Genomic DNA, 15,696 nt, shown 5'->3' with positions numbered 1-15,696 from the left:
GGGTTGGTTGCCATGGCCGTCCGATCATAGGAGAAAAGTAGAGTTTAAAGGCCCTCTCTTCCCATTCGATGGGTCTCCTATGGCGGTAGGGGTGCCGATGCAATTATATCCTATGCAGATGAAGTAACGAAAGAAATATTCATGATTTATTTTGATTAAGTTATTTTCTATTATGTAATTAGCAATAGGATTGCTATTTATGAAATATGCTGATCTATTTGTGGAATGATTCAACATATTTGGTGAACAGAAAATAAAACCTTTCAAATTTGAAAATTATTTTCGAAATGCCAAATCCTGACCTATCAGCCCAAATACTTAATTAAAAGAATTAAGTGTTGTCTAGTAGGTCTAGAATTGTGAATTAAGACCTAAGATAATTGCATAAATTTGTGGGTCAATGGGTTAGATGGATTAGGTCTATAATTGGGTTAGACCTAAGGTTAGCTTAAAAAAATAGAGTAAATTAGAGTAATTGGTCAAATCTAATCAAAAGTTGTATTAGATTAGGTCAAGGATACTCTAGACTCAACTCCAATAATTGTAATTGAATGGGTCCATGTCTTTAACTAGACCAAGGTGAAACCCTATTTACTAAGTTGATCAAATTAAAACTAATGAACCGGTTGGTGTCTAAGGTAAGTTTGGCAGTTTGACCAGTGGTTTTTAAGCGAGAGCTACTCGCAGTGATTCGATCTCTGATGAGTTAATGGCTTATCCCCACCACTGATCTCACTTACCTGACCAACCTGGTGAATTAGATTTTGATTAGATCACTTGATGATTAGGGCTCAACCATGTCATTAGGTAAATCAGTTTGACTGATTTAGGTACTCCTAATGCCAGCTTTAAGTAAATCTTTTTTTAATCTGACTTGGTGAAGTCAGTGGGAGGATTGAAATTGGCTGGATATTTTTTTCTCATCTATTCTTTAATAAAATCCTCAAAAAAATTATTAGATCCTAAAAATGATTAAGTTATATTGATAACTAAGTCATAGCCTCCCATTAAGTGAGTGATAATGAGTCCATTAGTTTAATAATCATTGGAGGCCCAAAGACTTGGTGCTTATTGACTAATGGAATTATCATTCATAGTATGATAATTTGATTTGAGTCTTTCTGATGGTGGTTAGGTTGGCCGATCAAAGTCGGGCTTGATCATTTATTGGTCCGATTCACCAAATCAAATCATGTTAATGGTTGGACCTAACTAAATTTTTTCAGTGGAGGCCAAAGCCTACTGATTAGGTTCTAGGACAAAATTAATTACTAGAAGTTGTTTAGAGAAACAACTGGTTATGAACCTACCCATAGATGCACATGGGTCGACCAACCAAAGTTGGGCTCATGTGTAGTCTGTGTGGATTCTAGTACCCACTAAGGAATTAAAGTAATTCCTCGAATTAGAGGTTGAGGCTACCAATTCATAAAAATACTGGGAGAAACTTTAGACTAAAGTCCAAGTCTTTAGTATTAATAATTTATGTACTAATATAGGTCTGGTTTTCCTTTATGCAGCTATGGCCACTACCCTTTCGCTTCGGTCATTATTAGATAATGACAAGCTCATGGGACCTAATTTCGATAGCTGGTATTAAAAATTAAAGATCGTCCTTGAGCATGAGCGGATCCTTTATGTAGTAACGGATCCGGCACCTGAGGAACCAGCCCCGAACGCTAGAGGGGTGGTCCGAGATACTTACTAGAAGTGGCTCAACGACCGCACCACCGTTCGGTGCATTATGCTGGCGGCAATGAATGATGAGTTCAGCCGCAGGTTCGAGAATGCCCAACCACAAGAGATGCTTCAAATGTTGAACGACTCTTTTGGCACGCCTGACGATGTTGAAAGGCACAAAACTAGTTGTGCCATTTTCAATACTCGGATGAGGGATGGAGCCTCAGTCACTGATCATGTACTGTACATGATCGAAATGATTGAGCACCTAAGTAAACTTGGCTTTCCCCTGCACGTGCAGCTCGGTAAGGATACGATCTTTAATTCTCTGCCCAAGTCCTACCTTCCCTTCCTTACTCATTTTCGAATGATAAAGCCTGCAGTGAACTACCACGACTTGTTGGGGTTGCAGCAGAACTTTGAGAAGGACCACCAGCTCCATAAGGAGTCGGTAAATGTTGTGGGAGGGTCTTCTTCTGGTCGTTGATCCTTTAAGAAAGGGAAGAAGAACAAGAAGAAGAAGAATAAGAAGGTGCAGCCACATGCTGGGATGTCTGCACAGGGTCAGACCAAGAAGCACAAGCCCGACCAGAGCCAGGCAGAGTGCTTCTTTTGCAAGAAGCAGGGGCACTGGAAGAGGAACTGTCCTCTATACATTGCCTCACTGGACCCGAACAGGCTGAAAAAGAAGCAAGATACTTATATGATAACACCTTGTAACTTTTCTTTTTGTGATACTATTGCCTGGGTATTGGATACCAGAAGTCCTTATCATATTTGCAATTCGATGCAGGGTCTGCAGGTCAATAGGAGATTTGATGAAGGCGAGAGATTCCTGAACGTTGGAGATGAAAGCAATGTTCCAGTTCTAGCATTAGGAATCATGAACCTTGTAATCAATTCTCAAAATATAATTCTGAGTGAATGTCACTATTGTCCAAGCTTTTTATTAAATATTATTTCTGTAGACCTTTTGGCCATGAACGGTTATCAATTTTTAATAAAAGAAAATGTTTGCAATATCATTTTGAATGGTGTTACAATGTTTGTTGGACAACTTAATAATGGAATTTACTTTCTATCATAACCTGTTAATATGGTTCAAACCTCCAATAAATGTCCTAGAATAGATAATGTGTCAGAAGTCTATCTTTGGCATTGTAGGCTAGGTCATATCAATAAGAATAGGATAAACAGGTTGGCTCAAGAAAGAATTTTTGAAGTAGGTGATTATGAATCACTTCCAACCTGTGAGTCATGTCTTCTTGGTAAAATGACCAAGTCACCTTTTACTGGAAAAGGTGAGCGAGCCAGTGAACTCTTGGCTCTGGTACATTCTGATGTATGTGGACCCATGAGCTCAAGTGCAAGAGGTAGATATTTCTACTTCATAACCTTCACAGATGACCTATCGAGGTATGGGTATGTCTATTTAATGAAGCATAAGTCGGAGTCATTTGAAATGTTCAAACTATTCCGAAATGAGGAAGAAAAATACACTGGAAAGTGTATTAAAACTCTTCGATCTGATTGAGGAGGTGAATACCTTTCCAATAATTTTCTGACATATCTTGGGAAGAATGGGATTCTCTCTCAGTAGACACCTCCTAGAACACCACAGCATAATGGTGTGTCTGAAAGGAGGATTCGGACTTTGTTGGACATGGTTTGATCCATGATGGGGTTTGCTGGTCTGTCGATCTTCCTTTAGGGATATGCACTCGAATCAGCTTGTTACCCTCTAAATAGGGTTCCGAGTAAGTCTGTAACCAAAATGCCATATGAGATATGGATAGGACGTAAGCCAGTACTCTTGCACCTTAAGATTTGGAGGTGTCCGGCTTATCTTAAATGTTTAATTACGGACAAGCTTGGACCTAGGTCTGACAAGTGTAATTTTATAGGGTACCCAAAAGAGACCAAAGGGTATTACTTCTACCTAGATGATGAGCAAAAAGTATTTGTCAGTCTTAAGACAATCTTTTTGGAAAGGGAGTTCCTTGGTGAAGGGACTGTTGCCTCTAAGGTCGAACTTGACGAAATTTGACGGGTGGAAAATCTGACGCAAGTTGCTGAACCTAAATCAGATTTGATTAGATCAGATCCGGAGCCCATTGTTCAAACACCCTTAAGGCGATCTAGTAGAGTCCCATGTCAACCGGATAGATACTATGGTTTCTTGGTCCGGGACGACGATCCTATCGAACTTGATGAAAATGATGAGGATCCGATCACCTACATGGATGCAATGCAGAGACCCGACTCTGAGAAATGGCTAGAGGCCATGAAATCCAAAATAGAGTCCATGAAGGTCAACGATGTGTGGACATTGGTTGACCCACCCGAAGGAGTAAAACCCATAGGGTGTAAGTGGGTCTTCAAGAGGAAGAGGGGCGCAGACGGAAAGGTGGAAACCTATAAAGCCCGTCTGGTTGCCAAGGGATATCGTCAACGTTATGGTATAGACTATGATGAGATATTTTCTCCTGTGGCAATGCTCAAATCTATTAGGATTATGCTTGCGATAGCTGTCCATCTGGACTATAAAATCTGGCAGATGGATGTGAAGACAGCTTTCCTAAATGGAGAGCTGGACGAAGAGGTGTATATGATACAACCTGAAGGATTCACATCCACAAATGAGTCTAAGGTGTGCAGACTACAAAGGTCCATTTATGGACTTAAGCAGGCATCCCGGAGTTGGAACATACGTTTTGATAGGATGATCAAGACGTATGGCTTTGTTAAGAACGGAGAAGAGCCCTGCATTTATAGGTGGGCTAATGGTCCAGTAGTGATATTTCTTGTATTGTATGTGGATGATATTTTCTTAATTGGAAATGATGTCCCTGCATTACAAGGAATAAAGATTTGGCTGTCATCACAGTTCTCCATGAAAAATTTGGGAGAAGCTTCCTACATCCTAGGGATGAGGATCTATAGGGATAGATCTAAAAGGTTGCTTGGTTTATTCCAGTCTACGTACATAGATACTATGCTGAAGAGGTTCAGCATGGAGAATTCCAAGAAAGGCTATCTACCGATAGGCCATGAAATTTCTCTCTCGAAGAGGGATTGTCCGACAACACCTCAAGAGAGAGAGCGTATAGGTAGGATTTCATATGCTTCGGTAGTGGGATCTATCATGTACGCCATGATATGTACACGACCAGATGTGGCATACTCACTAGGGGTAGTGAGTAGATACCAATCTGATCCAGGAGAGAATCATTGGAAGGTTGTTAAAACCATCCTGAAGTATTTAAGAAATACTAAGAACCAGTGGCTTGTTTATGGTGAATCAGACTTGAGACTTATAGGGTTTACAGACTCTAGTTTCCAGTCTGATCACGATGACAGCAAAAGTGTGTCGGGATTTATTTTTACCCTTAATGGTGGGGCTATCTGCTGGAAGAGTTTCAAGCAACACACAGTGGCTGATTCAGTTTGCGAGGTGGAGTATGTCGCTGCATCAGATACTGCCAAAGAAGCAGTGTGGCTGAGGAAATTCATCATCGAGCTCGGAGTAGCACCCTCCCTTGTTGGTCCAGTTCTGCTCTCCTGTGACAGCTCTGGAGCCATTGCTCAGGTGAAGGAACCCAAGGCACACCAGCGGATGAAGCATATTCTGCGCCGCTACCATCTCATCCGAAAAATTATGGATCGAGGTGACGTCGACCTTCAGAAGATCGATGGAAAGGAGAACCTGGCCGATCCATTCACTAAAGCCAATGCGGTGAAGGAGTTCGACAACTACAAGTCGAAAATGGATATTAGATATTGCACTGATTGGCTTTAGGCCAAGTGAAAGATTGTTGGGAATAGTGTCCCAAAGCTAATCGTCAGCCTGTTGACGGTTGTGCTCATTTTTGTATATGTACATGAATTATGAGTTAATAAAAATTATTTTGGTATTTTTCATCACAAAATATTTCATTTTCTGATGAACTCCTATGTTGTGGTGAAGTCCTTAGGACTATTTAGACTCGACAAAGAAGGATTTATCGTTTAGTCCTTAAATCTGTTCGCGACCAAATGATCGTTGTTACTATGGACGACAATGTTTATCAAGCATAGGTCGTTGTGTGCCATATAGGTTGGTTGTCCTCTTAACCAATGAGTGTGGAGACACTGGTATGGTATACAGGTGAGATATAAGGGTACATCTGCATTGAACATGACTGACTCCAGAGCTATTTCTGCTGTCAAGATTTGCTCTGATGGAATATGGGTATAAATATCCCTCCGACCTGAGACCGCCACGGTGACTTGCAAGCAACTCACTGCACTTAGGCACTGGACTACCTGAATTTCTAATTCAGTGACGGAAGGCTGCTGGGTGTAGTCAAGTACTTGACTTGTTGGTGCGTGTGTCAAGATGGGATTGACCACTCCAGTTTAGGAGCTGTGTACAGTCGTGTTTCAATTTAGCAAAACCTTGACCAGGATAGTCTTTGTGAGGAGTCACAGGACTGTTTGAGTTGAGCACGATTCGGATGATCTAATCAGGGTTGACAGTTTAACCCTGAGTCGTCCTAAACACAGAGGTCAAAAGGATAAATTATACAATAACCATATTCACGTAGGTTCTGAGTGTTGCGATTGCGATCATTCGACCTATCCGATCATCGGGTACCATTGCTAGATGGTCACTTCGATTAGTATGAAAATTGGTTCCTGTGCTACCGGCATAGGTTCGAACCTGTAGGGTCACACACATTAGAGGTTCCTATCTAATCTGATAGCTGGTGAAGAGTCCTTTATGTCTGAGATTCTGTGATCGAGAATCAGGATTCTCTGATCATGAATTCCACACATTTTGGGTATCGGGGTCAAGAGTCCCGCTGGTTTAGGAGTCTTCGATCATGGTTACATATCGATGAATTCTGATGCCCGATTACATATCGGGGTCAAGAGTCCCGCTGGTTTAGTCCCGCTGATTTGAATTCTGATTACCGTCGCAGGAGGTGGAGCAGAGTCGTGGTCGTTACTGTGGCTTGTCAGGGAGTCCAGGCCTGTCAATTGAAGCTCAGTTGAAGCGTCTGGCGGAGAGAGGTGGCTATCCATCTGAAAGGAGCTCGGATGTTGCTGGCGGGCCGTCTACCGTTGGGTGCCTTGAGCGTTAGTACTATAGGCGAGGGTCATTTGCTGTAGGAGCCCAGTCAGAGGCTTTCTGTAGACGAAGTCCGGCTCCCGTAGGAGTCCGGACGAAGTCTTCCTGCAGTCGGAGTCGGGGACAAAGTCCGGCTCCCGTAGGAGTCCGGACGAAGTCTTCCTGCAGTCAGAGCTGGGGACGGAGTCCGGCTCCCGTAGGAGTCCGGACGAAGTCTTCCTGCAGTCAGGGTCGAGGACGGAGTCCGGCTCCCGTAGGAGTCCAGACGAAGTCTTCCTGTAATCGGAGTCGGAGACGGAGTCCGGACGAAGCCTTCCTGCAGTCGGAGTCGGGGACGAAGTCCGGCTCCCATAGGAGTCTGGACGAAGCCTTCCTGCAGTCGGAGTCGGGGCCGAAGTCCGGCTCCCGTAGGAGTCCGGACGAAGTCTTCCTGCAGTCGGAGTCGGGGATGAAGTCCGGCTCCCGTAGGAGTCCGGATGAAGTCTTCCTGCAGTCAGAGTCGGGGATGAAGTCCGGCTCCTGTAGGAGTCCGGACGAAGTCTTCCTGCAGTCGGAGTCGGGGATGAAGTCTGGCTCCCGTAGGAGTCCGGATGAAGTCTTCCTGCAGTCGAAGCAGGGAATGGAGTCCGGCTCCCGTAGGAGTCCGGACGAAGTCTTCCTGCAGTCGGAGTTGGGGGTGAAGTCCGGCTCCCGTAGGAGTCCGGACGAAGTCTTCCTGCAGTCGGAGTCGGGGACGAAGTCTGGCTCCCGTAGGAGTCCGGACGAAGTCTTCCTGCAGTCAGAGTCGGGGACGAAGTCCGGCTCTCGTAGGAGTCCGGACGAAGTCTTCCTGCAATCAGAGTCGGGGGCAAAGTCCGGCTCTCGTAGGAGTCCGGATGAAGTCTTCCTGCAGTCAGAGTCAGGGACGAAGTCTGGCTCCCGTAGGAGTCCGTCCGTCGTGAAGAATCTGATCGACGCTGGTGGGGGTTTATCCATTGGCAGAACTTAGGAATGCTGCGGAGGCTTGGCCGCCAGAGAGATGTCGTCGAAGGTCGGATGCCGGTAGAATCCCTGAGTGGTCACTCCTGACACGAACTTCGGCTGGGGGGGGGGATTTTATACCCAACAGCAGCTATGACAGAAATTTCGGGCATCCGTCAGATCCGATCCGACAACAAAGAAGGAAAGCGATCTGAGATATGAGTTTTTGAACTCTTCTAATTTTGATTTCAGATTTGTAGATTTATTTCATAGCATGCTTAGAAAGATCCTTAGATGATTATAGGATTAGATCCAAGCATGTATTAAATTAAAATTGTTTTAATCTTACTTTTTTGCTGTATATCTTTATGAGATGAAAAATCTGCATGCCTAATCACTTTGAACTGCAACAACTGATCCTGAGGTTGGGATCATACTGATATCATAAGACAAACTCTAAGCCATCATGTCGTTAAAGAGGAATGATTGACCCGATGAAATCCCCCAAAATCTTGGGTGGGATCCTTTAATCTTGGGCATGTGAGCTAAAATCACGTGGATAATGCCTATAACTAATAACCCGTGATCCTCATGATCGTGGGCATTGATTCTCTGCTTCTATTTCCAAATTTGGAGATAGCGCATGACTACCTCCTTCTATATAAAGGAGGGCAAAGGGGACCGTCAAATTAGTCCTTCTCTAAGAGAACAAGAACACCTCCACTCTCTCTCTCATTCTTTTTACTCTATTATTTTTTAGATCCGACTGATTTAAATATCGGAGGATCTTCCATCGAAGAATCTCTAATAAATGAAGACTTCTTTTTTAAATTTTTCAAGAAGAATTGGTTCATGGATCGTCACCGAACTCTAGATTGATAAGAGATCGACCATGTCTACATCAGCTCGGAGACTTGTAGCAACATGCCATATTTGAGGAAGAAAGAAGATCGAGCAAGCAAGGGAGTTCCATTTGCTTAGGAGATGATCTGATGGTCCAATCTCTTTAAGAGTAGAATTAGGTGAAAGGATGAACATGATTTTTATGAAAGAGGTTATTGGGGAAGGAGGAGAGAGTATGTTTAATGCATTTTAATACCGATTTTTTTTTTTTTTGGGTTCATCAAAAAAAAATAGCGGTATTTTTGGGATGCAAACCGAAGATGGAATGAAGAAAGAATATTCTTTGACTTTAAAACTACCATTGCTATATAGAGTATCCATGTAATGTAAATTCAAGTAAGTTTCATAATTAATAGCCAAAAGTGTTCTTATTTGGAGTTAAATTAGAGTTGGAACTTTGTTGACTGAGCAATAGATGCTTTCCTATAACGAGAGCAATGCACACCAATATCTTTATAAGATCTGTCCTTCCCTTCCAACAAAATTGGAAGAATATCTTGATGAGATCTCACGCCTTGTTATTAATTTACTCTTTATTAGTATGGATAAGATGGTCGTTTGCTTTTCATTAGATCTGACGGCCCCTTACCTCTTATTAATTAATCCATCATTATTAGCATGCATAAATTAATTGCCCTTTGATATGGTATGTCGATGAGATCTGTACTTCTATTTTCTATGCCAAGTCCAAAGAGAGCTGGCGATGATTCAGAGAATTAAGCTGATGAACCAAACGGCAAAAGAATGCTTCCAACTTGGATCCATCCTTCTTACCGAAAAAAAAAAAAAAAAGCTTGGATCCATCCAACCATAGTAAACACCAACCTTAGCAAGCCGCGGACTTGGAAGTCATCGCGCCTTGCCTTGTATGGACCCAGCGGTTAAATTTCCGGTCGAGCGATTTTCTCTACAATCCATTGGTAGATGGGGGGGAGAGAGAGATCAACAAAATTGGCGGAAGTCGAGAGAATGCCAGGTGTGCGTTCCTGGTTCCCCTCCCACCCGAAATATATAGAAAACGAGTGAACTCCAACCATTTATACTCATTACCCACCCCTCCCTTTCCCTTTATCTCTCTCCCATCAAATCTTCTATCTGTCCCGAGGGAGGGAGAGGGATCTGGTTCTGGTGCCGAGGGGTTTGGTAGGTTGCGGTAAAGATCTTGATGAACTGAAAAGAGGGAGGAATCCCACTTCATGTTCATCTCCATCTTCCTCTCCTCCATTCCTCCATTCCTCTCTGCCGGATCTCCTTTATTCCTTATTCTTTTGTCGTTGGTTCTGTGTACCACCTCTGACAGCTCTGCAGGCTTAGGTGTTATTGGTGTTGGTGTGGGTACCAAGTCCTAGCCCATTCCCACAGCTACTCTTCCGCTTACCCTCGAAGATTCGTCGGTGGGAGTCTCCAAATCAATAGCTAATTTCTTCTTCATATCGATCGTCAGAAGGCCTTGGATCCTTCTTTCTAGCCTTCAGGGCCTTATGTGAGGAAAGGAGACCCAGAAACCCAATTCTCAGGCAAGTTCAGGATATTAATCTGGCACAAGCCTGAGTTTTGGGTGTCTCCGGTTCTGCCTTCCTCTGGATCCGTCCGGTACCTGCTTGGAAGTTTTAGTGGGTTTCGTCGCGTCAGCAATACCCCGGGTAGATAAGGGATCGTTCCTTGTTTGATCCGCAAAATTTTTATGAAATTGTGGCTTTCCTTGTAGCAATTGGGTCTTTTGTATACTTATTTAATCTTCATGTGGAGCACCCAATCATCCAATCCCAAGAATCTATACTTTTCCCTTATCTGATGCTTTTCTTCCTTGTATCTTTTTTCCCCTTCCTCATCCTCCTCTTCAAGTTTCTCCCTTTGCAGCCCATGCCTTCATGGGCAAGTGAGGTTACATTGCTCTCCAACTTGTTCTGGAAGGAATTCTTGTATTCTCTGGTGAAATCGCTAAGAAATTGTAGCTTGCTTAGTGCTCGCATCCTTAGTATTTCCTCGAGTATGTCTTCCAAAAGGAGGTGTGCCCCCAGAGTAGAAATTGAGGAGGAGTCGGTGGATATGTCGGTCTTGGACTTGCCGGAATTGGCCTTAGAGTGCATTCTGGGGAAGCTGTCGCCGGCCGGGTTGTGCAACATGGCGGCCGTGAGTAGCTCTTTGAGAGATCGGTGTCGGAGTGATCATCTGTGGGAGAGGCACATGAAAGAGAAATGGGGGAGGGTGATCGGTGGAGTGGCATACAGAGATTGGCAGTTGTATTCGGCCTCCAGGAAGGACTCCTTAGGTGGCGTTGTTGGCAGCACCAAGCAGAAGAAGTGGATCGGGGCTTTCTCTTGTGTCTGGCCTCTTTCTTGGCTCAAATCTAGGATAGAAAGCAGCAGCAAACCAAGCAATCCTTTGCCTGATGACTCCATCATGTCTTGGTATCTGTCACTGGAGAGTGGCAAATTCTGGTTTCCTGCTCAGGTTTACAATCGCGAGGTATTGATCAGATAACCTTTTCCCGTAGTTTTATGCTTCATGCCTTGTATTCGTCGGATTTTATCTGATATGTTTTTATGTTGTTCTTTGCACTCCCATATCCAAACTAGCAATACAGTTTAGATAGAAACTATGCGCTTGTTTTCATCTGTTCTCATTGAGGATTTATAAGTGTGTATCAGGGTTTTGATGGTTATAGTTATGGTGTTAATGATAATTTATGGTTTAGGTGAAACGGGGCTAGTCTCTTCAGTTTCCTGTTTTGGTTTTTTATTTACATGTGGTCTATTCTAATTTAGAAGCTTTTGATTGTGGTTTTTGGAGATAATGACTTCTTATCTATTTCTGCAGCATGGGCATGTGGGATTTATGCTATCATGTTATGATGCTGAAATTAGTTACGATCACCACACAGACACCTTTCATGCAAGGTATGTGTGAATTAGCCTAACATAGATGCAAACACTCGTTTCGATTCTTTTCAATCAACCATGAATTTGGGTTGAAACAAATAGTTATTTTCCCTCTATAGTGAGGAAACTACGTGATATGTCAAACTTTTCTTTATATTGTGGAGTTAAATGTAACAGCAGATGGGAAACCAAATTATTTTTACTCTTAAATGATCAAGAGAGGAAACAAGAAGTTTAAACATATATGGTGTATAATTGGACTTAATGCTTATAGTCACCATTAGTTAATATCTTGACTTATAGGTACCCACCACATGGGCGACGGACCATAGTCATAGAGGAAGGAGTGCAATGGGACAGGATAAGAGCACCACCAGTTGATACTCCTGCACATGATCTTCATATTTCTGATTGTCTGAATGATTTACACCCAGGCGATCATATAGAGATTCAGTGGAGAAGGAATAAAGAATTTCCATATGGTGAGTATGTCAATCCCTCGATTTTTTCTAGTCTGTACAAGCTGGTGTGTAGATCTTTCAATGTTCTTTGGTCCATTCTTGGACCAGCCTTTTAGTAGAATACTTCAGTTAATTTAGCTCCTGAGATTGTTTTGTCTTGTATGCATATACAGAACAATTGTCATACTGTGAGGCAAGTTGAATCCAAATGGATCCGTTCTACTTATTATTGTTTCATAATGTCTGGCAGGCTGGTGGTATGGGGTTGTGGGCCACTTGGAGTCATGTGATGGAAATGAACATTTCTGCCATTGTCACAATAGCGGTATGGTTACTAATAAGGTCATTTATATATTACATATGTTTTTCCTGAAGTCACAGGAAGAAGTGATTTTGCATGATGCAATATACTATATATCTTAGAGAAGCTGGAATAAATGCTATATACCCTCAGATAAAAAAATACAAAGGATTTCTTTTCTTTTTCCCGACATATGACAACAAGCTGAATACTTTTTGTCAGTTGATTACTGATTTTGAAACTAAGTAGATGCTTAATATCTTATTTTGATTTTATGTTTTTGTAGATTAATCCCTATTTTTTGTATTTATTTATTTATTTATTTCTATCTTAATTTATATAAAAACCTTGTAGATTTCTCTGTTAAATCAATCCTTCTGTTAATTTTTCTTGACTGCAAACTGGTTAAGATTACCCAAGGTTTCAGAAGGACAAAAAGCCCTTGTCTTAGTAATGAATGTGGCTCAAAATTTTGTCTCTTCTTGCTCACTCTGCCCTCCTCTTGTTCGAGACTTGGCTGCTAGCATACCAACAATAGAGAGTCACAGTTTAACAGGTTGGTTAGGTTTAAGGGCCAAGGGGAAGATATAAAATAAACACCACTAGGAGAATGCATAAAAGTAGAATTTATCATTCTTATGTAGTTAACTTATGGATGTATGAGCAGTAAGATTCCATGAATTAAAATACAAATACAAAAAGCCATTGACTAATATACAAATATGGAAGATTATAGGGACAAATCTGCAAAAAATTCATTTAGTTTCTTAGAAATGAATTTGTTATTTTCATCAATATATAAAATAAACCTTTCCAAGTAAAAAATGGTTTATTAGATGATTTGCTATCAGTTTTCCTCAGCTGTTTTTAGACTGCTAATTGCTTGCTTCTGATGCCACTCTTCAAATCCTGCTTAGATGTGTTTCTAAACCTTTTGCTGTTTCCAAGTTTGAGAATGACCAAGCTGTTGCACTAAACTTCTCTTCTTTTGGCAGTTAAAGCTGACAAGAAAAAATTTGCCACCTTTTTTCCTCTTAACTTTCCATCAAATATGTTGGATTCTGTTTACGAACCTAGATGCCCTCTCATCATTATTATGATAACAGAATTTGCATAGCAGAAGTCTTATTTTCTCTGGTATAGCTAGCTGAGGCATATATAATATAGTTTTACATTTGATGCCATCTTAAATTTTTTACCTGAGTATTCTTTTATGCTCTAAAGCTTACTTATATTATTCACATTGAATACATACTATTGATGTCCTATTGGTCCTAGGTTGCTTTTATTATTTGCAGTCAATAGTCAACAGAGAGATATGCCTATATTCCTGGTCCAGCATTTTTAGGCTGGTAGCACTAAGTGAATGTAGCAGTTTTAGCCCACCAGCTTGACACCATGACCAAACTAACAGTTCTTTTATCAAGGTGTCCCTGTTGAGAAAAGCTACTAAATCAATACTATGAATCAAAAGATGTATGTTTACATACTCATGAAAAATAACAAGGTTACTAGAAATGGAGATTGGCGTAATATTTTTCCACTGGTTCTTAGAACCTTCCCCCTACCGCTCCTAATTTCTTGAATAGCCAAAGTTGCTGAGCTCTGCATGTGAACTTTATGTGACTGATAAAATTAAACATAAATTTACAAGCATTAAGCTATCCTGTGGGACATTTGGACTTGGTGGTGACGTATGATTTTGTTTTGGCAGTTTTAACTTCTATTTTATTTAATTTAAGTATTTATTTTCCTTGGAGTTTCTTATTGTTGCTATTGTGCTTTGCTTCAGTTTTAGTTCTACTTTATCAGACAATCTATTGCTGAACAATGTTGGCAGACACAATCATATTAGAGTTCAACCAGTACACACCTGGTTCGAAATGGAGGCGAGCATCAGTAAACAGGAAAGATCATCGGGAAGGAGGCAATGAAACAGACGGGTTTTATGGAGGAATCAGGAAACTTCATAGCAAGTATGAAATTGCTAAGTGGAAGAAGATGTGGCCAACTGAGGTCTTGGAATAGCTTCTCATCATCTAAGCATGACACCACATTGCAAGGCCCTGATGCGTTTTCTCCTGCTTATGTTATCTCTCCATCTGAGCCTATATCATGAAACTATTTCACCTCTCTGTCTACTGCTAAAGAGAATTTAGGACCAAAAGATAATTTGAGTAGCTAGAAATAGCCTATGATTTTATTTTGGTACCAGTGGATGTCGTGCTCCTGTTTTTTTTTTTTGGTTGATGGGAAACCACAGCCAATTCATGCAACTCCAAGTCCTTGCAGGTATCACTGTTTTCCTTGTAGAACGAAAGCAAATCAATTGTAAATTACGTATTTTGCCTTTTATTGCCACTTTGGTCTCCCAGAAGGTCATCACTCAATTGTTATTTTTTTCGTGTTGACGGCCGGAATGGCTTATCCAGAATCGTATTTGGACCCAAAGCTGGTGGCATTGCAGCTTGCCTCGTCATTTTCTGTTCTATTTCTTTTAAATGACATTGTGTAATGAATCAAAGCAACACTCTGGGATCTCTTAGGCGACCGATTACGAAATAAATGATAGAGCCTTTCCGCCTAATTTGTGTTGCTGTCTACTGGCAAAGGCATGACAGAAAAGCTTATTAGTATTTAACAATGGCTCAGTTTAGGACAGCTTTGAAACTGATGTCTCTATTTTTCTACTGAACGTCCACCTCAAAGATGGGCGATATCTGGAGGCAAACGTCTATGAATGTAGTCTCCATTATGAACATATCTAGCATACCAAGTCGACCCCCCTTTCTCCGTGTACCACTCTTAGAGACGGTTTGACACAACCAGCTTACAATTGTTTATTATTTGTAGAAGACGTACCTACAGTGCCGTTTTATTTGGGATAAGAAAAGTTAATCGCGGGGGAGGCTTATTTCTTCCCCGCTCTCCTATCTAAAACCAAGGGGTGCAATATGGTACGGTTAGTGTGATTCTGTATTGACCGCGAACTGGTATGAACTAGTCCTCATCAAGCCGACAGCTCGGTTCCAAGCGGCTCGGCCTTGTAAAGGCCCATTCCAGTTCGAGGCCTCAAAAATTAGGGAAGAAAGGAATCCAGCATCCCTTTTCTATCTTTTTGAAGGTAAGAGACAAGACATACAGAAGTTAGGAGAAGAAGTGAAGAAAGAGAGGGAAACATTGAAAGGGCAAGTTGTTCCCCCAATCTATATATTTCCCTCTTCAATTTTTCTTGTTACTTACATCCCAAAAATAGAAAAAAGAACTTAAAAATATAAAAATATATGCCAAAATTTTGTATTTTTGAATGATTTCATAATACATAATAAATTTAATCAGATATATGAAATGGTACAATTTTTAAATTTTTAATACTTATTTTTTTTATTAAACTAT

The 15,696-nt window shown here is 41.4% G+C and overlaps 1 protein-coding gene across 5 annotated transcripts; it reads left to right on the top strand.

Annotated features, from left to right (window-relative positions):
• Positions 1-9,684: 9,684 nt before the first annotated feature.
• On the top strand, positions 9,685-14,661 carry LOC105036096 (F-box protein At2g32560). 5 transcript variants are annotated; one of them, XM_019847540.3, is made up of 5 exons: positions 9,688-11,125; positions 11,477-11,556; positions 11,842-12,020; positions 12,250-12,324; positions 14,093-14,270. In XM_019847540.3, the coding sequence occupies exons 1-5, from the start codon at positions 10,451-10,453 to the stop codon at positions 14,125-14,127; spliced, it is 1,044 nt and encodes a 347-aa protein (XP_019703099.1). In that variant the 5' UTR covers positions 9,688-10,450; the 3' UTR covers positions 14,128-14,270. The 5 variants fall into 5 exon arrangements, with proteins under 5 accessions (XP_029117956.1, XP_073110062.1, XP_019703099.1 ...); XM_010911836.4 differs by having other exon boundaries at positions 9,692-11,125; positions 14,141-14,661; XM_029262123.2 differs by lacking the exon at positions 12,250-12,324 and having other exon boundaries at positions 9,685-11,125.
• The last annotated feature ends 1,035 nt before the right edge of the window (positions 14,662-15,696 follow it).

Source organism: Elaeis guineensis, chromosome 1, assembly GCF_000442705.2.
Source record: "Elaeis guineensis isolate ETL-2024a chromosome 1, EG11, whole genome shotgun sequence".
Taxonomy (NCBI): domain Eukaryota; kingdom Viridiplantae; phylum Streptophyta; class Magnoliopsida; order Arecales; family Arecaceae; genus Elaeis; species Elaeis guineensis.
This window is presented reverse-complemented; position numbering and strand designations above follow the sequence as displayed.

Bases quoted from the DNA above. Each gene is read 5' to 3' on its own strand.
- LOC105036096 (XM_010911836.4), top strand. From the start codon at position 10,451: ATGCTTTTCTTCCTTGTATCTTTTTTCCCCTTCCTCATCCTCCTCTTC. The intron at 11,557-11,841 runs GTATGTGTGAAT...CTTGACTTATAG, and splicing joins ACAGACACCTTTCATGCAAG to GTACCCACCACATGGGCGAC. The intron at 12,021-12,249 runs GTGAGTATGTCA...AATGTCTGGCAG, and splicing joins GAATAAAGAATTTCCATATG to GCTGGTGGTATGGGGTTGTG.